At 38.5% G+C, this 26716-nt stretch overlaps 2 protein-coding genes across 2 annotated transcripts in view; one reads left to right on the top strand and one right to left on the bottom strand.

Moving 5' to 3' along the window:
* The window catches only part of RPA2 (replication protein A2), a 28140-nt gene extending 5422 nt beyond the window's left edge, over positions 1–22718 (bottom strand). Inside the window, exons 1-7 of the mRNA XM_044668744.1 lie at positions 22603–22718; positions 22034–22140; positions 17463–17564; positions 17223–17336; positions 16262–16336; positions 8782–8898; positions 7084–7206 (exon numbers count right to left, since the gene is read on the bottom strand). Of these exons, the coding sequence (XP_044524679.1) occupies positions 7084–7206; positions 8782–8898; positions 16262–16336; positions 17223–17336; positions 17463–17564; positions 22034–22140; positions 22603–22612 (648 nt within the window). The 5' untranslated portion in view covers positions 22613–22718. The remainder of the gene's footprint in view (positions 1–7083; positions 7207–8781; positions 8899–16261; positions 16337–17222; positions 17337–17462; positions 17565–22033; positions 22141–22602) is intronic.
* A 123-nt stretch (positions 22719–22841) lies between these two features.
* Positions 22842–26716, top strand: part of LOC123241035 (acid sphingomyelinase-like phosphodiesterase 3b) — a 33158-nt gene continuing 29283 nt past the window's right edge. Inside the window, exons 1-2 of the mRNA XM_044668745.1 lie at positions 22842–23043; positions 23304–23495. Of these exons, the coding sequence (XP_044524680.1) occupies positions 22842–23043; positions 23304–23495 (394 nt within the window). The remainder of the gene's footprint in view (positions 23044–23303; positions 23496–26716) is intronic.

The following is a 26716-nucleotide window of genomic DNA, read 5'->3' on the forward strand; positions in this document are numbered from 1 at the left end:
TAACTTCTGAATGGATGATAGGTTTATATACATATATATATATACAATATGTGTATATATATATATAAAATAAAGAATATTGTCTTAAAAAGGTAGAGAAAACAAAAAGTTTCCTATCTAAACTTTTTATATATTACACAGGAAGCCAAAAAGAGCTCCTGTATGCTTGATATTTTAACTCTTTATTTTAATTTACTTTCTCATCAGAAGGATCTAGAATTCCTGGTGATATTTTAGACCCAAGAGGTTTTTATCAGATTTTTTTAGGCTCTGCCCCACAATTGGGATGGAGGTAGTAATAGATTTTGTTAAAATATCTCAGCCAAGGTTGAATGAGTTGAATGATTTACTATACCTGTTGAATTGTGACAAGTATACATTTTTAAACATCATAGTGAGTGGTTATAATAATGGGTTTGTTTGCAATTGCCTTTAAATGTGTTATTGTAATTTTGGAAAATTTTGGTAGATTATTGGAATTGCATTATAAATTTCTGCTATTTTGTATAAGTCAGTCATTTACACACACAGAAGTTCATGGAAAAGCTTAACAGGAAATGGATCTCATTTTTGGGTGAAAAACCTTTCACTAATTCTAAGCTTTATATATTTTTATTTTTAAAACATTCTTTTATTATTTTTTCCCTTTGATGTGCAATACAGTATTTGAGGTTTTTCTCTCTCATTTTTGTACTTGAAAACATTGAATTTTTTCCCTGAATTGCCCCCAAATGGCTTTTTGTCAATGTGCCTAGCAATCATAGGATCATTGTTTTTGTCCTCTTTTCTTTTTATCCCCAAATTTCTGTAATTTATAAGTTAGCTATGTTTACAAGAGCCTTCGAGGAGAACAGTCTCCCTCTGCTCTCAGGGGGGAATGTGATATTGGAAATTTGGGGGTCCTTGAACTAATTTTGAGGTCCCTGATCTAAACTTCCTATGGACATTTAGGGCTCTTTCAAATTATATTTCCCATAATTCCTCTTGCATAATCACATAGACAGGAAGTGTAATATTGTAGAGAGAAGAATAAAAGGAAGGGCCAGGAAGGGCACGCTCTTTTCTGGCTGAAGCAGCATAGTGGTGGAGGTAATGGCGGGTCTTTCAAACTAACTCTTAATATGGCACGTGGCTTCATTTTTCTAATGGCTATTAATAAATCTTTTAAAACCATAATATTTTTAAATCTATCCTTTTATATCTATTTTATTTCTTACAATGGCCAATTACCATGGCATGGCAAGGCTCCACAAGAAACAGACTACTTATCACACCTTGGAATGGAGTATAAGCTCTATGAATACATCATGCTGTTAAAAAAAAGGCTAGGTGAGTTACACAGATTTGCCTTGATCCAACAAAGAATCCCACTTGACTTTAGTTTGCATAACTATAAACTGGGAGACACTGTATATATCAGAAACTTCACCAGAAAGTCAATCTTAGAACCTAAATGGGTTGGACCACATGAAATAATCTTAGTAACCCCGAACAGCAGTAAAAGTCAGAAGTAGAAACCCATCGTTTCATGTTACACACATAAAGTTCTCCAAAGAATTGCCTAAGCAGAAAAGACCCAACCACAGAAGAACAGCAGCAGTCAGAAGAGCAAATTAGTGTCACTGATGAATAAGCTTAAAGACAGCAAGTATGACAATGGACTACAACAGACTTTATAATAACTCTCCTAAAAAAATCAAATTTTTTTGTCACAACACAAAATTTTTTACAACACAATGCAACACACACAACAGTTTGTAAAAGTGAAATTTGGGAAATGCCATCTAAAAGTATATATATATTTACTATGGACACGTGGGGACCTTAAAACTATATTTCCCATGGTCCAACGGGTTTCCGGTTTGGTTCTTTGGGTGTGGGGATGCCTGCGTCACCATGCAGAGGACTGTTTAAATGGGAGGAGTATCCAAAAGGAAGCCCTCTTGACTGCAGACTCAGGAAGAGACGGGAGGTAACAATAATGGCTGGGCGGCAGTTTTGAATTCTTATAAGCGCATGGTCTAATGACTTTATCTATCAGCATGGTTTTAATTAAAATACTAATTTCTATATTATCTCAGCCTTTATTATTTTTAATCTTAATAATTATGGCAACCACACGGTCAAAATTTGAACTTTCAATCTTCCAGATAGCCTAAGGATAGCCATGCTTTCTTTTTGGCCTGGCTCAGCTCTTTTGAGCACTTTTTTTAAAAAAGGAAAGTGGCTTTCCTTGCCATGCTTTTGCTAAAAGCAACAGCACATTTTTGCCTCAGGTGGGACTCAGCCAACCAGTCCAGACCTTGGGAGGTCAGGCCAGCCGATTCTGGCTTTTGGCTTTAAAACTAAAATGCCGGAGCCCAGCCAGTGTGTCTCTGCCTCTGATCTCCTGACTCCTGACCTGATCTCCATTCCTACCGCTTCCTGACTACAAGCCTGCCAGCGTTCCAGTCCCTGTGATCTCCGCTGCTTTTCCTGACTCCATTTCTGTGAATCCGGAATCCTGAGATTTCCAAGAAGCGACCCCCACCCTGACTTGCCGAACGCCTCGGTCCAGCTTCAACTCTACCGCTAAAGAATTTGGGAAGTATATTCCCCTTTCTCCCTATTTCTAGCCTTCCACGTGTTTCTCTAAAGACCTAATTTAGGCACCCCCCACCCACACAAGCTCTACACGTGGTATTTTCTACAAAACTGACCTAAGCTTTTCTCTAACCCCGAGCCCACGTGGACCTAGCGTCTGAACCTCTTGGGCGCTTGGCCTATTCAAACTTTTGCGATTATTAAAAACTGAACTCAGGGGAAAAAATATTCACCCCCATACCTGCTCAGAACTTTGAACTTTAAAAAAAAAAACTCCTTAAACTCAGCAGAACTCAATCAAAAGAACCTTAAATTGAACCGGGGTGAACTTTTAAACCTCGAAACTGAATGAGTTTTATTTCTGTTTTAAAAAGACCATATCTTACTGTATTTTGCTAATTAGTTTTGTAAATTAATCTTGCTTATTTCGTTGATTTTCCTGTTGCACTGAATCATTTTAAGCTAATGAAGTTTCTGCTTATGATGTTATTATATTTCCTTATTTACTTAAAGCTTACTGTATCAGAAACAATGTGGTTATATGTACCACCTATGAACATCTTATAGGAGCACATGTCTTTAAAATTTATTCTGTCTTGGTAATTGTAAAGAACCTTGAAAGTTTCCATGCTTTGAGAATTAACTTGTAATTTTACAAGAGATCTTTTAACTTTTACTTTAAATCCTTAAGAATTGTTGTCTTAAAGGATAAAGCTTTTATATATTTTATTATAAGAGACATTATTGCCTTAAATGGGTAGAAGCATTTCCTACCCAGGATTTTTAAAACAGGAAGCCAAGGAGCTCCTGTATATTCTTATCTGAGGATAATTTAGACCAGAAGGTTTCTTTTTTAAAATATCAGATTTTGCTATGGAAGCAATAACAGAGTTTGTTGAGAAACTCTTAGCCAAGATTTAAAAGTTGTAACAAGTATATGATTTTTAAACATCATTTTTTATTGTTTTAAAATGTGCTATTGGAAATAATGGTACTCTATGTGAATGTGCATTGTGAATCTGCTATTTGTAAGATCCATTTTCTCTCATAGAAAACCTCATTTTTGGGTAACAAAACCCTTCTAGTTCTAAGCTATATATATATATATATTTGATTTTTAAAACATTTTTTTAATTAGAGCAATTGATTTTTCCTTTTTATCATCTTGTACTGGAAGTACATATATAATCATTATTTATCCTTTTTTTTTTTTATTCTACAGCCATATAACCTTAATGCAAACACCTGAAGAGCCTTGAGACTATGGGATTATGATTAAATGCCTCTCTGATTCCAGAAGGGAATATAAAAGCCGTTAATTTGTGCTAAAGAAAGCACATGGTCAGAGACTTGACTGACTAAAATCTGCATGGATTGCAGGAGTTCTATGCCAATACTTTAGGGCTTGGAAATTGGGGTCTGAGTCCTGGAGTCCCAGTCTTTTCTAAAACTTTAGAGGACGTGGGTCCCCTCAACTTAGATTCCTAGAAAGCACCTAAGATTGGTTATTTATTTGGCTCACTTCCCTGAAAAGCTGATGATAAGCCAGATCAGAGAGAGAGAGAGAGACATTTTCCTTTAGTCCTGGCCCTGAATGGCTAATTGCAAACTGCTGAATTCACTTTAATTACACTTTGATTTAAAGGTCTAAGTTTATTTTCCCCTACATTTTTGCACATTTTACATTTCATTCACAAGTTAATTTTTTCTTCTTTTTTCTTGAATTTTATTCTTTTTATTTTGCCATCCTTAGCTGACCTGAGGTACCCCTTTTAAGAAAAAAGGTGTGTCTAGAATTTCCCTCAGGGGGATGGGATGTCTGTTAAGCTTTTTTTTTTTTTGTTTGTTTGTTTGTTTTGTTTTTAAACCCTTAACTTCTGTGTATTGGCTCCTTAGTGGAAGAGTGGTAAGGGTGGGCAATGGGGGTCAAGTGACTTACCCAGGGTCACACAGCTGGGAAGTGTCTGAGGCCAGATTTGAACCCAGGACCTCCCGTCTCTAGGCCTGACTCTCAATCCACTGAGCTACCCAGCTGCCCCCTCTGTTAAGTTTTTTAAAATTCGATAATGTAAAAATATATGTATATTTAACTCTTTTAGGAGTAATTTCAGGGGGAATTGCATAAATCTTGGAAGAAAATGTATGTTTTGTAATCTATAATGTAAAGTTTAAATTCTTTTGAGAATAATTTCAGGATAAGGATCTTGCCATCTCCCCAGAATCCAGACGACGAACCTGTTTGGTGAAGACACCATGAAGATGTCTGAAAAGCCTTCACTGTACCATGAAGACCAAATTTGAACTTTGGGGTGCAGTTGATTGAACTATGGGGAGTTGAAATTGAGTTGTATATATTGTTCTAATTGTACACTGTTATACCAATAGGGGAATGCCCCAAATTGGTTTCTTGTCAATGTGGCTAGTTTTATCCATTTGTTTATCCATTTCTTTTATCCCCCAAATTCCTAAATTTTTAGAAGTTGTCTATTTTTACAGGTCCAGCGAAGAAAAAGGGCTAACCTTTTTTTTGCCGGACCTCAGCGGGAATTGTAAAAGTGAAATTTGGGAAATGCCATCTAAAAGTATATATATATTTACTATGGACACGTGGGGACCTTAAAACTACATTTCCCATGGTCCAACGGGTTTCCGGTTTGGTTCTTTGGGTGTGGGGATGCCTGCGTCACCATGCAGAGGACTGTTTAAATGGGAGGAGTATCCAAAAGGAAGCCCTCTTGACTGTAGACTCAGGAAGAGACAGGAGATAACAATAATGGCTGGGTGGCAGTTTTGAATTCTTACAAGCGTGTGGTCTAATGACTTTATCTATCAGCATGGTTTTAATTAAAATACTAATTTATATTATTATATCAGCCTTTATTATTTTTCATCTTAATAAGTTCCTGTATCTGAAGGTGACAAGTTTCTACAGTCAAGCTAGACAACAGACAAGATGGATTTCCAGTAGTGATGAAAAAAAAAGATGAGACATTGGGACATCACAAGAATATCACAAGGGACAATGCAGAAGGACTACACAAAGAACTGAACTGTATACAACACCTATGTGACTTGGACAACCTCACCAGAGAAGCATGACAACAGCATGATCAACTGTGCAAGATTAGGTTTGAATGGTACAAGGTTAACACATTCGGATCATAAATCAATGCATCCATACATTAGAATGCATGCATCAGTACATGGCTGATTGACAGCAGGATTCTAAAGGAGATGGTGAGTATTAAAACCAAACAGAACATGTTAGGGAATATGTCCAACACACAGACACTTAAACTTACTTCACATGTACATAGTGTATATACATTTTAATAGTTAGAGTAAAAGGTACTTTGACCATAGCAAAAGAGAACTTATGTTCCTAGATCTGGTTAAACAGTACTTGAATTTACTCTCTGTTAAAATTTCACATAAAGAACCTTGTACGTATGTATTATACTTGATACTAAACCATAATAAAATAAATTTACTAATCCTAGGAGAGATTAGTCAGGGATTTTTTTATGTGTAGATAGCATAGGGACAGTATATTATAGCTATGAATTTCTTAGATAGACTTATCCATAAGTTAAATGAGAGATAGGCATAAGTAATGTTATGGATTTAGCTAGATATGTTACGAACAGATTAACATACTAATATAGCATAGGAACTTACTTATATACTAACATTCATTAATAATAGATTAGGTATTATAGAAATTTAAGACTGTTAAATTTGTTGGTTTGAAATGAATGTTTATTAGAAGTTAAGTATTAAAAGAAGTTACTTAGATAGATTGTTACATTTATGCATTACCATAGAGCAAGTGAGAAAGTTACAAAGTTTAGAACTTACTATTTTGTTACAGATTTGCATTTGTTGATTTTATAAGCACATTCAAATTTGTTCACTATTTGTATTCAACCCCCAAATCTTTCATAGTTAAAGTTTCCTATCCTTTGTCTTCAGCATAGGTAAGAATAGAAAATTTAGGAAATAGCATAGATTGGAATTTATTATTTTTAGGATTATAGATAGAGTTAAGATACATAGTTAGATTAGCATAGTGTCGAATTCAACTAAAAAGATGAATAACCGGAGGTTATTTTGCATAGCAGAAGTGATATTACAATACTGACAACCTGAGTTTCCTACCATCATGGCATCTTTATGCATCTACTGAGGAATTATATATGGTCTCCATGTATGAATGGGAGACAACTTGCAAGAGGAAAGCCTTCAAGTTTGCATTTAGCCTCAGAAAGTCAATTTTAAAAAAATTAAACCACAAACATAATGGAATCTTGTATTCTCCTTTTTTAAAAAATTATACCAGAGAAGAGGGTAGAGAGGACGAATGAGTCAGGTATTAGCTCAACTGAACAACTTGGGAGAGGTAACAGTGGAACATGCAGAATGGTATTACTCTATTGTAATCCATTGCCACATGAGCTAAGGTGGTGGTGTTTTCTCTCTAGTCACACAAGTGGGCCTTACCTGGTTCTGGGTTACAGTGAGGCCATTGGCTGGCATAAAACTGTTCCCACTAAAGCTGTTTCCTCCAAAGCCTCCTGTATCTCCTATTCCAGAAGTGTTGAGAGATGGTCTTCCTGCCAAGGGCTTTAAAAATTAAAAAAGAAAAAGAAAAGGAAAAAGAAACATTAGAATACTGTGTTGGAGGAGACAGGAGACTTGAGTTCTAATCCTAGCTCTGCCACTAAATTCCCTGTGTGGCCTTCCACTCTCTGAACTCTGAGTTCTCACCTCTGTAAAACTTGAAAAGATTAGATCTGACAGATCCTAGCCTCCCTTTCAACTCTGACAATGGTCTATGACCCTGGCAGACTCATTAGTTAACCCTCCATTTACTATATCAAAGAAGCCTTTGGCCAAGAGGCATAGATTCTACAAGTTAAGAAAAGTATTTCCTGTTGCATGTCTTTGGGTTCAGGAGGGTAAATTTGAAGTAATTCTGGGAAAGCCCCATGAGAAAAAGGGAAAGAACAATTCTCAGCTAGCTCCTTTAAGACGTGTAAAATCAGGTGAGGTCAGGATCTCATGATGCTAGGCAAGGTATATAGAATAGCAATTAGAGAAAAGAAGAGAGTTAGGTTTTGTTATTGCAGTTGTTTAGGTCTTAAAATGGAAAGGCCACAAGGCAGAATATGGAATCATATAAAGTATCCTAACCACCTTTATAGTGCTTCCTTCATACACATAGCACCTCTTGTGGGTAGTGAAAACTAACGAAACCCAATGACTGTTCCCTGATTTCTTCACATCCTGAAAGCAGGAAAGAAGGATCAATGAAAAGGAGCTTTAGCTCTTCGGTGTGCCTCTATGTCATATCATCTGAAGAGATGACAAGAAAGATGTTGGTGGAATCATTACCTTGGCATAAGAGTCAATAGATGGCAAGGATATCATAGGATGATTGAAGTTACTTTTAGGGCTAGATCTCTTCTCCTATGATAGAAGTAGGCTGTGTGGGTGGGTGGGTGTTGGGGGGTGGTAGGGGTGGCAAAAAGAACTTTCCCATCTAAATTTTAGTGATAAGGAGAATAAAAAATCCCCCTACCATGTTTTAAACTAGTTTTATCCCAGTAACTGAGCCTAGATGAGACCACCCTTGTTATTACTTGATATTCTATAAATCAAAATATATTGAAGTCTAGAGATTGCAGGATCCTTCCTTGCCTTCTATGGGATCCTCCACAGTCACTATAGACAATGGACCTGTCCAGAGCAAGGCACTCTAGTTACAGTCAATTGGAGTTAAGTAACTTGCTTAGGGTTCCACAGCTAGGAAGTGTCTGAGGTCACATTTGAACCCAGGTCTTCCTAACACCAGGCCTGGCTCTATCCATTAAACCACCTAGCTGACCTTGTAAATGCTCTTTATATGACATTTAATTCATAAAAAAAGAAAAACATATTCTCTTTTACCTCTAAATCTTATCCTATCCCAAAGAAAGTTAAAAAATAAAAACACCACACTTTTAAAATTCTGATTTGGTCTGTGTCCGTGTCAATTTTGTCTCCCTACAATGGACTGTGATCTCCCTCCAGAGTATTCCCTTTGCCTCTCTTTGTAACCCCAGCATTTAGTGCAGCACTTGGCACACAGTAGGTGCTTCGTAAATGCATGCTGATATACTGATTGACCAAAAAGAATGACTTTCCAGAAGCACTCACCTGGCTGACAGATTGGCTTAGTATCATATGTGCATTGACGGTTTCCAGGATATGTATGGTAAACTCATTCATGTCCTCCAGAGGAAGAATCTTGAATGCCACCAGGCTCTTTTTGTTCTGTTCAAATAACAAAACAGTTTAGGTCAAAGTAGGAGCTCTCTCTACAAGCTGTCATTAAAGCAAATGACACTAACATTGTGAAAGTCAGGGATGGACTGGGCTCCTAAAGAATTTGGAAGCTGGTTGTCTGGAATTATGAACATATTTACCACAGAAGCAACATTAAGAATAAATGGCAAGCACTCTTTGTGGTGGCAAAAAAATGGAAAACGAAGTTATGCCCTTCAATTGGGGAATGGCTGAACAAATCGTGGTATCTGCTGGTGATGGAATACTATTGTGGTCAAAGGAATAATGAATGAATTGGAGGAATTCCATGTGAATTGGAATGACCTCCAGGAATTGAAGCAGAGTTAAAGGAGCAGATCCAGGAGAACACCGTGCACAGAGATGGATACACTGTGGTACAAATGAACATAATGGACTTCTCTACTAGCAGCAATGCAATGATCCAAGACATTTCTGAGGTACCTATGAGAAAGAATGCTATCCACATCCAGAGAAAGAACTGTGGGAGCAGAAACAGAAGAAAAACAACTGCTTGATCACATGGCTTGATGGGGATATGATTGGGGATGTAGACTCTAAACGATCATCCTAGTGCAAATATCAATAATATGCAAATAGATCTTGATTGATGACACCTGTAAAACCTAGTGGAATTGCATTTTGGCTATGGGAGTCGGGGAAGGGAAGAACATAAATTATGTAACCATGGAAAATTTTTCTTAATTAATCAATAAAAAGAAAAAAGAAAAAAGAGAATCAATGGCAGGGACAGTTAGGTGGCTCAGTGGAAAGAGAGCCAGGCCTAGCATGAGAAAGGCTTGGGCTCAAATCTGGCCTCAGACACTTCATAGCTATATGACCCTGGGCAAGTCACCTAACCCCAATTGCCTAGGCCTGGCCATTCTTCTGCCTTGGAATTGCTATTTAGTATTGATTCTAAGATAGAAAAGAAGGGTATAATAATAATAACAATAATAATAACAACAATAATAATAACAACAATAATAATAATAATAATAATAATAAACAGCAGTCAGATTCTCCAGACTGCCCTCAAAAACCTACTTAACCCTTAATAGACTGGTATACACTATAAGGCTAATTGTACAATGGATCCTAAACACTATGTATAACTGCAACATGGAAAATGGATTTGGTTCCAATTTAGAGTAAAAGAACACCAGTATCCTCTTTCTACAGTGAGATGAAGATCTCAGTTATTCACTCAATCTGAGCTCAAACCAAAGAAGAAAGTCAGGACTCTGGCCTCTGTCTTTCTGCCTAACCCTCCCCACAACTGATACCACTATCATAGAAAACATAAATAATGAACCAAAGTCAAAGAGCATGAACATCCAAGTTTTGTTGGATGATTCTAAGTTGCTTTCTAAAGTAGCTTGAGGGGGCAGCTGGGTAGCTCAGTGGATTGAGAGTCAGGCCTAGAGACAGGAGGTCCTAGGTTCAAATCTGACCTCAGACACTTCCCAGCTGTGTGACCCTGGGCAAGTCACTTGACCCCAATTGCCCACCCTTACCACTCTTCCACCAAGAGTCAATACACAGAAGTTAAGGGTTTAAAAAAATAAATAAAAATAAATAAATTAAAGTAGCTCGACCAATTCCCAGCTCTTCATCAGCAGCATATCAGCATGTACATTTTCACCAGCACTGGATATTAGCTTCTTTTACTATTTTTGCTCATTTGAAAGGTGTCAAATGGGATCTTAAAAATGTTTCAATTTGAATTTCCATGTTTAGGGATTTTGAACACTTTCCCAAGTGGTTACAGAGAGTCTATATTTCTTGTTTTGAAAACAGACCACTCATACCCTTTGACAATCAAGCTACTTGAAAAATTTTAGCCTTATTAATTTGCTTTGATTATAGGTTTTGGAATCAGGTTTTTATCTGAAGTGTAACACAAAGATCTTTCTTCAGTCCATATTTTTCCTCCTTATTCTGAATGTTTTATTTTCAACTGTGCATAAGCTTTGTAAATAGGTAGAGTGGGACCTCTTTTTATGTGAATTCAGGTATACTCAATAGGCATCTTAAAAATTTAAGGCAGAAAAATAAATTTTTTTTTTATCCACATAATTCTTTGTTAACAAAGCCCAAGGACGCAATGCAGCACACTGGCCATCCCAAGATCCTAAATGGGACTATAACAACCCCAGAGAAAATGCACAATTAAGTCTTGCTAGGGGTGCCATTCTCAAAGCAATGCAAGAATGCCCCAAAAGGCCACATGTCTGGACGAAATTTAAACTCCTTACACAATATGATGATGAGACACCCTCCCAATTCATGGACAGGTTCATTGAGCTAAGAGATAGATATATGGACCTTTAGATTTCTATTGAAAAGGACATTAGGCAAATAAGGCAACAACTTGTCAATAACAGTTGTAGAGAAGTCCAGGATTACTTTAAAACACATTGCCCAAGGTGGCCTGAGATGGATCTTGAAGAGTTAAGGAGAACTGCTGTTTTTTGTCTCAAAAGGCCATAAAAAAAAACAGGAAGAGACTAACGATTTACTGACCAAAATTCAGAAGGAACTAAAATCTTTAAGTAATAGAATGGACATACATATATAGTTTTTTAAATCTTCAGCTTATTTTACTCTACTCTATTCCACCAGAATAATCCAAATTCTTGGTGACATTTTTAGTCTCAAAAGGTTTTCATCAGCTTTGTGTTGTTTTTTTTTTTTCTGGGCTCCTCTGCCACATTTTGGAATGATGGCAGTAACAGATTTTGTTTAAAATATCTTAGCCAAGGCTGAAAGATTTGCTACATCTGTAGAACTTGTGACAAGTACTTATGAGTTCATAGTTTTGTTTTTTTTAATGTCACATGCATTGGCGATAATAGTCCTTAGACAAGTGGACACTGTTTTTGGAGAACACATTGAATTTCTAAATTTTTATTATTGCTTTTCTTTTTATTTTTCTAACAGAATATTTGATTCTTTCCCTTTTTAAATTTCTTGTACTTAAAGTACATATAATCAATATTAATTTTTGATTCTGCAGTGATAAGTTAAAAAATATATATTTGTTACAATATTAATTCAAAACCCAAAGTTTTAGACTATGGAAACCTGCCATTTATTGATAAATATTACGGGACTGTGATTAATGTTTCTGCCTGATTCCAGGAGAAGGGAACAAAAGAGCCATAATATAGTGCCAAGAAGCACAAGGTCAAAAAAAAAAAAAAAAAAAGACCAAAGCAATCCAGGTAGATCTGATGAACTTCTACACCAATATGAAAGGACTGGAACCTGGTGTGAGACTCAAGGATCAAGCTCTTGACATAAGTTAAGATGCAGGACTCCTTGAACTACACTTTTTGTGAAATACTTTCTATCAATTACCTAATAATTGGCTGTTCTGGCTCCTCAATCCCTGAGAATGAAAGTAAATTAGACCAGGGAATGACACTTCCCTTTTACATGAAAATCGAGTCCTTTTTTCTCTCTTACAGTATGGTAATATCCTATAGTCCTGGCTGCCAATGGGTAAGTGCAATGATGGGCAAACTACGTCCTGCAGACCAGATGTGGGCCCCCTGAAATGTTCTATCTGGCCATGCGACATTATTCCTAATCTGACAAATACAATGAGTAGAATATAATACAATGAAATTTTGAAAGAGTTGCCTTAGAAACAGACTGACAGATGAGCATTTCCTTTCCTTTGGCCCCCTCTTTAAAAAGTTTGCCCATCACTGGGTAAGTGCAATATTACTGCATTTTGTTTAGATTTTTGGGACAGAAATTTATTAAATTGGACCCTAATACAAGGGTATTACGAATCTATTCTTGTTTGCTTGGAAATTTTTATATACATAGGCTTTTAATATTTTGATTCTGATTTTGAATTTTTTATTTCTCCCAAAGTTTAATTTTTTTCTTCGATTTGTTTTTCTTTTTGTTTTTGGTTTTTCTTTTGATAATTGACTCATACCCCCCATAACTCAACCATATATTCTGAGTTGATCTGGGTGTTAGTCAACACCCTCTTCAGGGGGAATTGTATTTTCATAAAAATCTAAGATTTAAAATTTTGTTCAAGAAAAATTTCAGAAAAAGCTTGTTAAATCCACAAATCCAGAAAATGAACTATTTGGCGAAAGATGCCTGCAGAAACCTACATTGAATCAAGATGATTCAGAATGAACTTTGGGGGGCAATTGATTGAACTTAAGGGGATTGAATACAATTATTTTGAATTGTAAACTCTTATGCCAAAGGGGATTGCCCTCTAACAGGCTTTTTGTCAATGCGTCTAGCAAAACATTAGTTTTACACTCTCTCTCTCCTATTTCCCTTTTATCTCTAACTATTGTAGTTAGAAGATTTTTAGGGGTATAAGATGAATACATCAAATGATCAATTGGGGAGACAAGTCTCCCAAATGATCACGGGGGTGGGGGTGGGGGTGGGAGGGGGATTGTGATGAGATTAAATCTACCCTGCCCTTGCTAAGATTTAATCACCAAAGATGTAAACACCACCACTTAATTCACAAGTGGGAAGGTCTGTGACCCATGTGTGCAAAAGTGGGTGATGAATCAGAATTGACTGACTGCCCCCTGAGCAGTCCTAAGCAAAGTGTCTATTGTGACTGGACACATAAACTAGGGGAAGGCACAGGAAGTGATGGAAAAATAAGTACCTTTAAAAGGGAGTGACAACTTCCTGTACCTCTCTTCTTGTTCATGTTTTGGACCTGAAGGAGTTCTGGCTGGCTGGGGCCCTGAGACCTTGGTGAGACTGTTTTTCAATCTCTCCCTCAGAACTACACGTGGTGAGTGAAAAAGGGTGACTACCTTACCTTCCCTGGATGTACTAGCCTCCGGGAGGCTTGATTGAGAAAAGCCTTTGTGGCTAAAACCCTTGTTAACTGACTTTTAGGCTCTCTGGCTGGGCCTCTGGAGTCCTGCTGGAATAAAATCCAGACTTGAATACAAATCTAGTTCTTTAGGCTAGATCTCTTACTCTTCCTTCTTCTCATCTCTCTACTTCCACTCTCTCCTATATTTTGTAAATAAATTAATAAAAATCACTTTAGAATTGATAATTATTCAATTCTTGGTGACCAAATCTTTTAATATTCATCCAACAAATACCATTTAACCCCTTACATCTTCCAAACTGCATAAAGTCTCATAGCAATTTGCCTAATCACATTCATTCTTGTTCTGAGAAGTATGTGTTATCACATTGTTTTGTGCTAAACACTAGCTTCCACATCAGTTTTTGTCCCAAGTTTTTGCTTGAAAGTAGATGTGTCTACATCAGAGTAGGGCTTTTCTTTGTTTCATTAATGCTATTTAGTTATCAATAATGGCCCCAAAGTATGAGAGTAATGAGGCTGGTAGCACTGATAAGCCTAAGAATGTATGTTTGCATAAAAAATACTTATTTATTTATATATACTAATGAACTTTACTATTATGACTGAATTTCAACTTCCATGAAGTCTTGGAATGTCCTGGTAGTATAAAATGGAGTCCTACCATATAATCAAACTCATCTGTGGTGGATATTACAATTTTCTAAGTCACTGATAAATAAGGATTTTCTCCCTTTCCATGGCTATGAAATATAATTTTTTTTTGTTATGGTGTTTTTACATTTGATGCTGATCAATTTGGATTCTACTGTGTTGTATGATGCTGGTCTATTCTCATTGGGGGGAAATGTCAAAACTCAAGTTTTTCTTGAGTAATGATTTCCTTGCTGGGTGTTTTATACTTGGTTTTATCAAGTGTAAGTGTGGAATTGGGGTAAATCAAGGATCACTAAGCACTCATCTTGGAAGGGACTGGAAACCGACCCCATGGAACTCTTGAGAGACTTCCGTTTGGAAGGGGCCAGTGAAGGAGGGAGTTTGGTGAAAATTCTGTGGATTCTAAACTGCGAATGGCCAACTGCCAAAGTCTCCTGAGAGGACATTCAAGTCTCGGATGGGCTTGGCGTGGATGGTTGTGGGTGGCTGGGAGGTTCTGGACAGGAATTTAGCTCTTTCGAACCCAAAATTCAGGGGCAATCTGGAGATTTCAACAGTAAAACCTTTCTAATGACTTCATTGCCAGCTAAGAAGAAACCAAAAGAGTTGTGCTCTATAATTGGTGTTAGTACCCAGACTATGGAGGGAGCGGGCACTTGGGGGACCCTTCCTTGATCCCTCTTATACCCCTTCCTGGCAGTTATTCCCCTGTTTGTTAGATAGTGTTAAGGACAGGATATTGTGAGGGGAGGGAGAGTCAATTTCTGAGTCCAAGCTACAGAAGAAATCAGAACTGCTCTCTTGTTGTGGGGTTCATAATTGATAGAGAAGTTATTACTGTACCCTCCTTCCTCAAAAATCCTCAAACATCCCTTATCCTGTTATCCTGAATTCCCTCATCCTTATAATAAATCTTTATTAGTTTATCAGTGGTAGTTTGGGGCTGTTACTTGGAGGGGAGGAAGATTGATCTTGTGGCTGAGGGGAAGACGAATACCAAACATCATCTTGAAGGGCAAAGCTACTAGAACTTAGGAGTGGCTTGTCTCCATAGTGCTGGCTCTGAGGGTGGGATCTAACCCATTAGGGTCACAACTGATCCCCAACACCTTCCTTCAACATCCCTACTATAGCTTTTCCAGTTGGGAACCTTTTTGAGTTTATTCCCTCAAAGGTCTTCCCTGGGGTGTGGGTGAGTGAATAACTGATTGGCCCATTGAAAGCTAACAAAGGTGGGGGGGGGGGAGTCTAGATACCACCCATTTACTATCAATACTCACCCCCCACACACAAGACATATTTAGGTATATTCATTTGGTCCCAAATCTTTCTTCACTAGTAGCTTCATTTATTTTTATCTAGTACCAGTTTTGATAATTACTCCTTTATATTATAATTAGAGATCTCCCAAAGCAATGCCTTCTTTCCAAATTGACCCATCCATTATTCTCTAAACACTCAATGGAACTAAAAACCAGAACTGCTTTTCTACAAAAGAGACAAGAACTGTTCTCAAACTCAAACAATTCCGACACACTCCAGACAGAATACTGTGAGATGAATACAGACGATGTTTGGTGTGAATAAAAGAAAGTGTTCTCTTACTCTGAACAGTCACGATTTCTCAGAAGATAGGGTTCTAGTACCTATGATTAATTCCCAATGCAGACACTAGTGAAATGGGATGGTGGGCAACTCACACCACATATATAATCATCACTTGTAAAGTGGGGATAAGAATCACATTATCTGCCTTCGAGAGTCACTACAAAAAAAAAAGCCCTAGATCTACTGCAAAAGGTGATTATTACTACTTATGGTCTGCTTTACCTGGAAAGACCTGAGATGACCAGCCACTTTTACATAGGTTTCTGGTGGTACCACAGTATTTTCACTGCTTGTGTCCTAAAGGGGGAAGGGAAAATCAACCTGTGAATTTTCTATGACCACTGGTTACTGTATCTGCTAATTATCAAGCTGAGGAGGGAAAATGAAAGGTAAAAACATGTACAACCACTTAGTAAAAAGGGCTATTTCCAGTTTTTAACTATTAGTGGGTCTTGAAGTTCAACACGAGAACATTTAAGTACTCTCCCCTCCCCCCCCATCACACTTAGGAAAGGTGTTCCAATGGCTCTCAGGCAAAGGCAACAAATTTCATTGATCCTAGAAAGTCTTAAGAGACTATCTGGCAGTGTGACCTCAGAGCATAGAACCAAGGAGCCCAAACATATTGGTGCTGTCTGACTGAACAGGTACTTCTTAATGTGTTGTCCAACCCCACAGCCCAATCATTCTGGGCTCATATTGTTCCCTTCAAGGTTCAGGCTCCACCTCCCCTATGAAGCAAGGATGACTGACGAGGGTATAATCCAGCCTTTGCTTAAAGACCTCCAGGGAGGGGAGATGCACTATTTCTCCCAAGAGAGTCCATGGGTCAAACAAAGCAAATTTCATTCCCATGAAAACCCTCCAAATACAAGATGGGGTTATCATCCTTGTCTTCCATTCCCCAAAAGCCTGCTTTTCTTCAGACTAAGCAGACCTTGTTCTTCCCACTGATTCTCATATGACATGGTCTTCAGTAGCCTTACCATCTTCAGTCCCCTCCAGAGACATGCTCCAGTTTACTAATGTTCTTTCTAAACTATGGCACTCCTACACTCCTGATGTGATCTCACTGGGGCAGAGTCCAGTAGAACTTTCCTCTGGGCGCCATATTGCCTTCAATAATATCTACTGCAGTTTGCTCAAACTCAACGCTCTTTCCCATGAACCCCAAAGTGCTTACATCAGTGTCTACCCACTGTCGGACATCCATTGGTGCAGCAGTCATATCATCTATTTTGTAGACAATGTTAGTTGGGGCCTTCTCTGCTTGTCGTATTATTCCCACAATAGTGACCTACGTAAAAAGGGAGAAAATGATTTTCCTGAGTCTCAAAAACCTTAGCCCTTTAAATCATATGCCATCATTTGGTGTAACAGTTTACTGTCATCCAGTGATTCTACCAAACTATTACTGCCATACCTGTGAAATCTCAATCTCCCCAATCTTAAATACTTCATCAACCAGAGTGGCAGAAAGGAGTTGTGATATGGTGCAAGGGACAATGTGCTGGGCTCTTGCTCTCTGTAAAGAGAAAATACCATCAGTCTCCCTTCTATCATCATAGAATCAGAGGGATGGAGAGGGTCAGCAATAAAAAACGACAGGGTATACACTCGATACTAAAATTCTCCTTTATCTGAAGGAAACAAAACCCAAGAAAAGAATAGAAAGTCTTCTGTGCAGAGTTGGACCCCATTCATGACATTTTTGTGTCTGGTTTTCTTCTTATTTGACCTCTGAGATCTTTAAGACATTACTTTTTAGTATAAGAAAACTAAGGCTCTATTAATTCACTGTGACCCTAGGCAAGGGCTATAATTTAGGGGTAGGGGAATAGAAGGAGTCCCAAATCTATTTCAGTTCACACACATTTCTTGCAATTTTGTGTATAAGATTACAAAGAATTCACAAGTTACCAATATTACCATCAGGTCCATAGACAAGGTACTGCTCTCAAGCTATATTCAGATAAGCACAAATACTTTAATCATTCACTGTATATAGTGACTCAAGTCTAACTAAGATAACACTTGAGTTACTAAAAAGGACTTTGGGGAAAAAACAAACTTTTTTTTCTAGCTGATCCAGAAGGTAGACATCAAATTAAACCAAAGTTTTACTGACTCTCACCTCACTCTCTTTCTCCCCTGCTTCTAAGACCATGCCAATTTTTCACTGAGTAAAGACCTTACATTTAGAAGACCAAATCTTAAGTTAATGTTTATAGGCTGGTAAAACCAGTTTGGTTCTTAGCAAGCTCTGCTCTTTTTTTTTTTTTTTTTAAATTACTCAGTCACTGTTGAAACAAACTTAAGGGAAAAAGAAGCAGGAGGCATCAAAGGGCTGAAAGTTCTTTTACATCATGGGCAGCCAAGAATTCATGTCCTTTTGGTCAAGCTACTTGTGATAAGAATCTTCTCCAGACTGGGCTAGTCTGGTTCTTGGGCAGCAGATTAATCTGTGGAATGAGATTACCTGATAGAAATTGGCAGAGTTTATGTTCTACTATATGAATGAGGTCCAGCTGGAGTCAGGAGGATCTGGATTCAGTCTTTGAGGACCCCAGTATCTCTCCATGTCCCAATGAGGCAACAGAGCAGAAGTGACATTCTGATGGAAAAACTGAACCTTGTCAATATTGACATTATCCTAGAACACAGATTCAGAAGAAAGCTAGAGCTAAATGAGAGGGTAGCTTGCGTTACAGAGGCAAATGAAAGAACTGGCAGAGTTGGTTATATTGTGTTGCCCAACAATAAAAAACTTTTAAAGGAACACAGAATACATCGTATATCACCTTGCTGTGTTTATTAGGATGATCTTACACAAAAAGTCTCCCATGAAAGTAACTACAACTTATGGGCCAACATTTATTGTAGACAATGAAAGAGACAGAAAAACTACATAAAAGAACTGGACAAGCCTCACTAATCCCAAGTTTATGCATTGATAACTGGTGCCTTCAACGTGAAGTTGGACTCAAGGAAGGTCGGAAAATGGAGTTCAGGCTTTAGACACAAAAGAAGCCAAAAGATTATAAACTATTCAGGAGCCCCTCAACCACAAGTCATGGATACTTTTTCCAAGGAGAGACCAAAGGCCCTGGATCTGGTGAGCAAATAATATGACAAAAAATAAAACTATCTTTTCAAGAAACTGGATACTGAAATGGGGAATACATCAGAATTAGCTGTCTATGTGCAGGCTAATCAATCAGCTAGTTTTAGCAAAGATCAAAATCTACATCAAAAGAAGAGAAAACACTGGTTGAAACTTCAAGAGTTTCAATCAAACCTATTCAAAAGAATTGCTAACTGTGATTAGCTACTAGTACAGTGGATAGAACACTTTGGGCCTGGACTCACAAGGATCTGGATTCAAATTTGGCCTCCAAACCTTCCTGGCTATATGACCCTGGGCAAGTCACTTCATCCAGTTACCTAGCTCTTACTGCTTTTCTGTCTTAGAACTGTTACTTAGACAGAAAGTAAGGGTAAAAAAAAATGTTGATGATAAAGAATAGAAAGAAAAATACTGACCCTGCTTATCACCATTATAGATTTTTTTCATTCATTGTTTTTGAATCCATGCACTTATAACATCACAGGAACCTAATACTCATTAACTGACTGATATAAAGTAGATGGTACAACAAAAATGGCAAGAGAGCCCAGAAATTATCTTAGTCTCTGCCAATCAGACAGAGCTGCCCAAGTTAACACAAAGGATAAACTAATTTCTAATCCACTATAGGAAAAGGTAGACAATGAAGAGCACTATTACTCCATAATGGTGAGAAGGAAGAGAAAATAAGTGCAAAAATTTTGGAGTGAAAGCCAAAATCCCATTATCCCAAGGGCATTCACTGATAAAAGTGAGAGATAATCAGACATAAAACCAAAGAATCTCCATGAAGATTTTCATCATCTATGACATTGGAACCATGCTATTTCAACCCAACACCTCCCCCTTACATGTGTTAAACAACTGACACTACAATAAGATAAAGTTAGCCAGACCAATTAGTCCAAAACAAAAGTTATTTGTCCTTGGAGAAGAGAGGGACCAACAATAACAAAATAAACATCTGACCAAACACAGTTCCTCCAGTGAGCAGCAGGCTGTATTGTGGTCTGGTTGCCAGTTGGGGTCAGGCACAGTTTCAGAATACCAAGAACTAGAAGGGTACTTAGAGATCACCAAGTCCAACACCACCTCCAATGGAAAAAAAAACAAAAAAAACAGGCCTAGAGAGCAGGAGTCACTAACCCGAAGTCCAACATCAATCCAGCTTGGAAAGTATTATGGATAGTATTACTATGCACAAAAATAGACCAATGGGATATTGACTCATATGCCATACATTATTATAAAATCCTAATGAGAATGATCCCCACACATATAGAGGGTATCCTTGATGCAAATATGAGAAGGGAACAGGAAGGCTTTAGTAAACAATTTTCTAGAGCAAACCATATATTTACATTGACACAAAATGAGATAGTTTCCTCAACAGTAACAAAATGACACTCTAAAGATTCTCTTACAACAAGATCTCTCATGCATATACCAAAAACATAAAAGATGCCTTGAAAGATGTAATAGAAACCTTCATTCAACAACTCTGATTATTAATATCAAGTAAAACAAAAACCAAGGCCTAGCTTGCTATAGGCATTTGCCACTGCCATGAGAGATATTCTTATTCTGTACAGGGTCAACTGGAAAAGGGGTTATTTACTATTGCTTAAGTTCTCCAGCTGCTTCTGTTGGCAAATGACAATGTTCTGATTGCATCAAGCCCCACGAAACCAGAGTCCTCTAAATGTGGTCTAAAATTATTAAAAAGAGATCACCTTAACAAATCCATCTGAGAAAGAAAAAATAATGAAATGCCTATTAATCAGACTAGGTAAATAGGTCAATGGCCAGTCTATTGAATTAGCACAAACAATACACATATCCAGGACAGGAACTATAGGTAAACAACTAGAGCCAAGAATTGAACAGGGAGAAGAAAGTATTGCATTTAGGAAATTCTGTAGTGTTTTTAACTACCTCAAGTTGAGATCAGACACAAATCCCTTCCATTATAATAAAAATGTTCTCCTGGTATGTTGTGCAGGTATGAATTGTGAAACACCACAGTCTCCTAAGAATCAGTTGTGGGTGATGTGAAGAGCAATGGAGATGCCCAAGGTGTATGCAAGCAGGCTGTAGCCTATTTTGAAAGATGACCTGTTTGTGAGAAATGGTGGTAGGAATGTCATCCTGGAAAATTAACAAAGAGTGAAGGATAAGAGATAAACTGTACTAGCATCCAGAAAACTCAACAGGGCTTAGAAGCTGGCCTCCAGCATGTTAGACAGATGTTCTCTGGAGGGTCTATGGAAGAACATGGGCAAGAATAAAACAGGATAACGAGCATGAAAGAGCTGTGATCTGTACCCACATCAATGACAGAGCAACCTATCTGACCATGTCTATAATATCTGTGTCTGCTATATGAACTGTCAGTTTGGGTAGCACCCTGACAAACTTGGAGATAAAAGGATTTCACGTTGGTGTTCAAATACACTGATATGATAAAAAAAGACAAAGTCTAGTCAATCATCTTCTTATGAAATGAAATGCATATGCACTACAATCTATTCCTTCCAAAACACAAAGGTCTCAAAAGCATGGAGCTGGGAGATGGAATCTTGAATGTGAGGAACAAGTTTCTTAAGAGAAAGACTCATTGGTTGTTTTATTAAATTTTAAAATGAAACCAAAGAAACAAGTCCAAAATAACGGAAAATTTGACAAACATTTATTAAGCTTATCTCCACACCTTCTCTTGCTCATCCTATTCTTTAGCTACCAGCTGCATTACAATGTCAATTCAATTTATGCTTAAAATACCTCACATGGGTATTCTTTTCTAAGCAGGGAGTCACTTTAGGAGGAAATAAATGAAAATGGGCCAACTGTTTTTCTTTTCAACTTACTGACTTCTTTTCGGCTTGAGAAGCAGTAGGAGTGCCAAATCCCCCTGGGGGCTGTGTGTAGCCACCACTCGTGTAGGAAGAGCTCCCATAGTTTCCATCAAATCCACCTGGCATTAACAGCACAATGACATCAGAATCACTCTTCCTTTCTGGGGTCAACAATCATCCATCCCATAGCTGAGCAACCCCCAGCATGCTGAATCTCTTTCCTCACCTACGCTTACCTGAGTCCCTGCCTCTCCCTTTTAACCCCCGCCCTCAGATTAGTACTCAGCTTCTCTCTCCAACACCCCTTTCTCCAGTTCCTCCTCTTTTAACTTCTCCTGTTATGCCCAGATTATGCTGATCTCCTCTCCTTCCTGACCTCCTGCTTAGTGCATCATCCCCAGACCACAACAGAACCTCTATTTCTGCAGGCGACCCCTCCTCAGACCACTGCCAAGCCTCTCTCCCCTGCTGCCCCACCTCTCCAGGACCCCCAACCTCGGAGCCCCGCCGAGCTTCTCCACCTCCTGCCACGCTTCCCTTTCCCCCTTCCCTAAAAGCCCTCAGGGCAGCTTCTCCATTACTATTCCACATGTTGGCCGCGGCGCCCTCGAGGGCCGGAACAGGGCTGGCGTCCACAAAGTCCACTAGGAGCCCGAGGAATCTCGTAGTTTCCCAACCTAGAAGAGACCAGGCTCTACTTGGCGCCACAAACAGTATCCCGCGAACGTCGACGCCAATCAACTGGCAGGATGCTTTCTCTGCGCCCCTTTCAGCCAATAAGCGCTGATGACACTCTGGGTTCACCCAATGGGCTCAGACAATGCTAGCAGGGCGTGCGCGCACTCTGGTCCCGCGGGAGGAATGTGAAGTCTTTGCAGCTATGGGCAAGGAACTAGACTTCTGGTGCAAAAAGCCCAATTCAGAGGAACATCCCTGGAAAGCAACCAATGAACATGAAAGCATAAGTCCCGTCCCCGGAGATGACGTAACTGTTCCGTCTAAGAACTTTTTTCTCGATTCAGGTATCCCGGATCTTGAGTGCAAGCTCTGCTGACTGGCAGGAGTGGGCGGAAAGATCTTAGTGGACCATAGCGCGGAAGGGTCTGAATCCCTGGAACTGGGAGTAGTTTTGAAATCACTGAGCCCAAGAGATTGAGGCTTAAAGAGGAGAGTGACCAGCTCTGTACCACGCAGGCGAGCTCGGCTTGAACCTCTGGGGCCGGTGACCGAGCATAGCTCGCAGGCTGCACCCACCTCAAGGGTTACTATGGCGGTTTTACAGATGAGGAAACCGAGTCTCGTCTGCTTGGGCAGAGCCAGGGTTTGAAATCCAGGTCTTCGGATTCTGAGGCTAACCCCCCTGTCTCTAAAAGCCAGGCTCGGCCCATCTGGTCGAGCAAAGGCACGAAAGACGATGTCCAAGAAAATGCACTCAATGAAGAGCAGCTGGGTGGCCCCGTAGACCGAGAGCCAGGTGTGGAGTCAGGAAGGCCTGTGTTCTAATGAGGCCTCAGGTCGGGTGACCCTGAACGAATCACTTAACCCCTATTGCCTAGCCCTTACTGCTGTTCTGCCTTAGAATCGATACTGTTTCTAAGACGGAAGGAAAGAGCTTAAAAAAAAACAAAACTGCATTTAATTACTGTAAACTATACAAAGTGCTGGGGATCCAACCACAGCATCAAACAACAAACATTTATTAAGCTCCTCCTATATACCTGGCACTATACTAAAAAAAGAGAACATAAACAAGAGAAAGTTCCTGCCCTCAAGGAGCTCACTCTCTAATGGAGGAGGCAACATGTAAACAATTCTATTTCTAATAAGATTTTTGCAGAGTAGATGGAAGGTAATTTCACAGGGAAGTCACTTTCATTTAGGAGAACTGGAAAAGATTTCTAGCAGATGGTGGGGTGTAATTAGAACTTGAAAGGGAGAGAATTCCAGGTATTGAGTAAAAAACTAAACCTGCCCTAAAAGAGCTTAGGGTATCACCCCCTGGGAAACTGTGCCCCTGTGCTGCTCTGACCAGCAGTTTCTAACTGCCCCAAGAAGATAACCCTCCCTATACCCCAATTTTCTAACTGCTCCTGTTTCTGGATAGAGATAATATTTCTGCAACAACCCCTCAATGCCTTCAATATTCCCAGCAGCTCAGCTGTTCTGTGCATTCAGACTATATACCCTCTGACTATTTCACATTACTGTATCTTATTTTTGTTTATTTGTTTTTTGAAATATTTTTCCATGGTTACATGATTCATTTTTTTCTCCCTTCTCTCTTCCTTCCCCCTTCCTGTAGCTGAGAAGCAATTGCATTGTGTTATCACTTGATACCTATTTCCATATTTTCCATATCCATTTTGGTAATAGAGTAATCTTTTAAATTAAAGTAAATCTTTTGAAACCAAAAACCCAATCATGTAAACATATAAGCAAGTAATAAATCATATGCTTTTCTTCTGGGTTTCTGCTCCCAACAGTTCTTTCTCTTGATATGGATAGCCTTCTTTCTCGTAAGTCCCTCAGGGATGTCTTGGATCATTTCATTGCTTTTAGTAGCAAAGTCAATTACATTTGATCCTTTCACAATGTTTCACTTTCTGTGTACAATATTCTCCTGGTCCTGGTCATTTAACTCGCATCAATTAATGGAGGTCTTTCCAGAAATCATTCCTTATAGCACAATTACTACAGTATTTTTCTTTCCTCTTTCCTCCTTCCTACCAGAGCCTCCCTGTCTTAATAAGGCAGTGTGTTGTACCAAACTGCAATTCTTCCATCCTGAATAAATGCCTCACTTTTTATTTTACTGATCAGCTAGTTGGTCTGAGTTTTTTCAGGTTAATAAGAGTAAACAATATTTAGGTGGAACAAAATGCAAAGTAAATTCAAGATAATTTGGGGATGGGAGTGTAGAGATCAAGAAAATCCTTATGTAGGAGATAGCTCTTGGGTCAAGCTTTGAGGGAGGTATAGTCCAAGAACAGAGGAGAGCCTGTGCAAAGATGAAGATGGAAAACATTGTGAGCAAACCATTTTGGCTGGAAAGTATAGTGTGTGAAAAAGAATATGGTGTAATAAGTTTGGAATGGTAGGCTGGAGCCAGACTGCAGAGGTTATGTAATGCAGTTTTTTTTTTAAACCTTTACCATCCATCTTAGAATTAATACTGTGCATTGGCTCCAAGGCAGAAGAGCAGTAAAGGCTAGACAATGAGGGTTAAAAGACTTATCTAGTGTCACACAGCTAGGGAACATCTGTGGCCACATTTTAACTCAGGACCTCCCATTTTTAGACCCAGTTTTCAATCCATTGAGCCATCTAGTTGCCTCCTCAATGCAGTTTTAATCAATTAGCTACTTAGGAAAGTTCACAGAATCTTAGAAGTTAGAATCTACCTGTATTTGATTAGAAATTTTCTTGAACAATGAAAACAAGTAGTCAGTCCTCCAGTCTCCTCTTGGAGAACTCTGGTATGGTGGATCTTAGTGCTTTATGAGATAACATTACACTTTTGTTGGCAATGATATTGAGCCTCAATATACCTTTCTGCAACTTTTATTGGATGTTCCTCATTCTGCATTCTGCAGCTAAATAGAACAAGTCTAATCACATCTGACAGCCCTAATGTTTAGAAAGATAGATAAAGCTCTGTGTTTCAAGCACTGTGTTAAAGACTGCTAAGTGCTGTGAATGCAAGTACAAGCAAAAAGATAGTCCCTATCCTTACATGCTAATGGGGGAAGGTAAAACATAAAAAGGATGAAGCCTAATATTGAATATTATTATGGTGTGATGAAATAAAATGAGCACCCACCCAAATTATAATTACAAACCTGGAGTCAGAGAGTGGATAGTATAAGAAGCAGTCTTTATTCTTTCTCATGAGAAAGAGGCCATTGCCATAATGGCAATGCCCAATGCATGAGTACAGATCCAAGCATTTTATAGATTCCTGATGCAAGACCTCCACCCCACTCTGTCTGATACCCCATTGTCTGGGGGCCGAACTTACAATCTAGGTGCAAAAGTCTACCTAATCAGAATATAACAAGTTATATAACATGAGCTTATCACAAGCTTCCCACCAGGGAGGGGAAAGGTTATAGAGCAATAGCCACATCCTCAGGAGTAACTCCTCTGGCTCCTAAAGGTCTGAGGAGATAAGGAGGTAGTATAGCCTAATGGTTTTCTTTTTTGAGATAAGTGGCCTTCAAACTCACTGGGCCTGTGGCAAATAATAAAATTTCCTGTTGAGAAAGGAAGTAGCTTGAAGAGAAAATAAGTAAAAAAGGTCCTATCTTCACTTTTGCAAGTTTGTTCCCTCAACTATCTCCTGAGGGTAAACATGCTCCTTTAGCTGTCCTCAGACATCAGCACATGGCAGCCCCTTAAATGGTAGATTATTAAAACTTTGTGCTTACAAGTATACCTGAAATAAAAAATTTAGAACTATACCAAATTTAAGTTGCACAAGATTTCAGTTAAGTAGCAAAATTTCATGAAGCTTATGTTAGGCCTGATAGAACTACTGTGTTAATGTACCAATCATCATCAATAGTAATACTTGAAAATCATACAGCATCTATTAAGAGAGAAAGTTTTGTATATGCAGTATTGTTGGAGGAAAAAGAGTTCACCACAATAATTAGGCTAGGTGTTAATATTTCAATCTGTAACTCCCCATTTAGA

The sequence above is a fragment of the Gracilinanus agilis genome, chromosome 3, assembly GCF_016433145.1.
Source record: "Gracilinanus agilis isolate LMUSP501 chromosome 3, AgileGrace, whole genome shotgun sequence".
Taxonomy (NCBI): Eukaryota; Metazoa; Chordata; class Mammalia; order Didelphimorphia; family Didelphidae; genus Gracilinanus; species Gracilinanus agilis.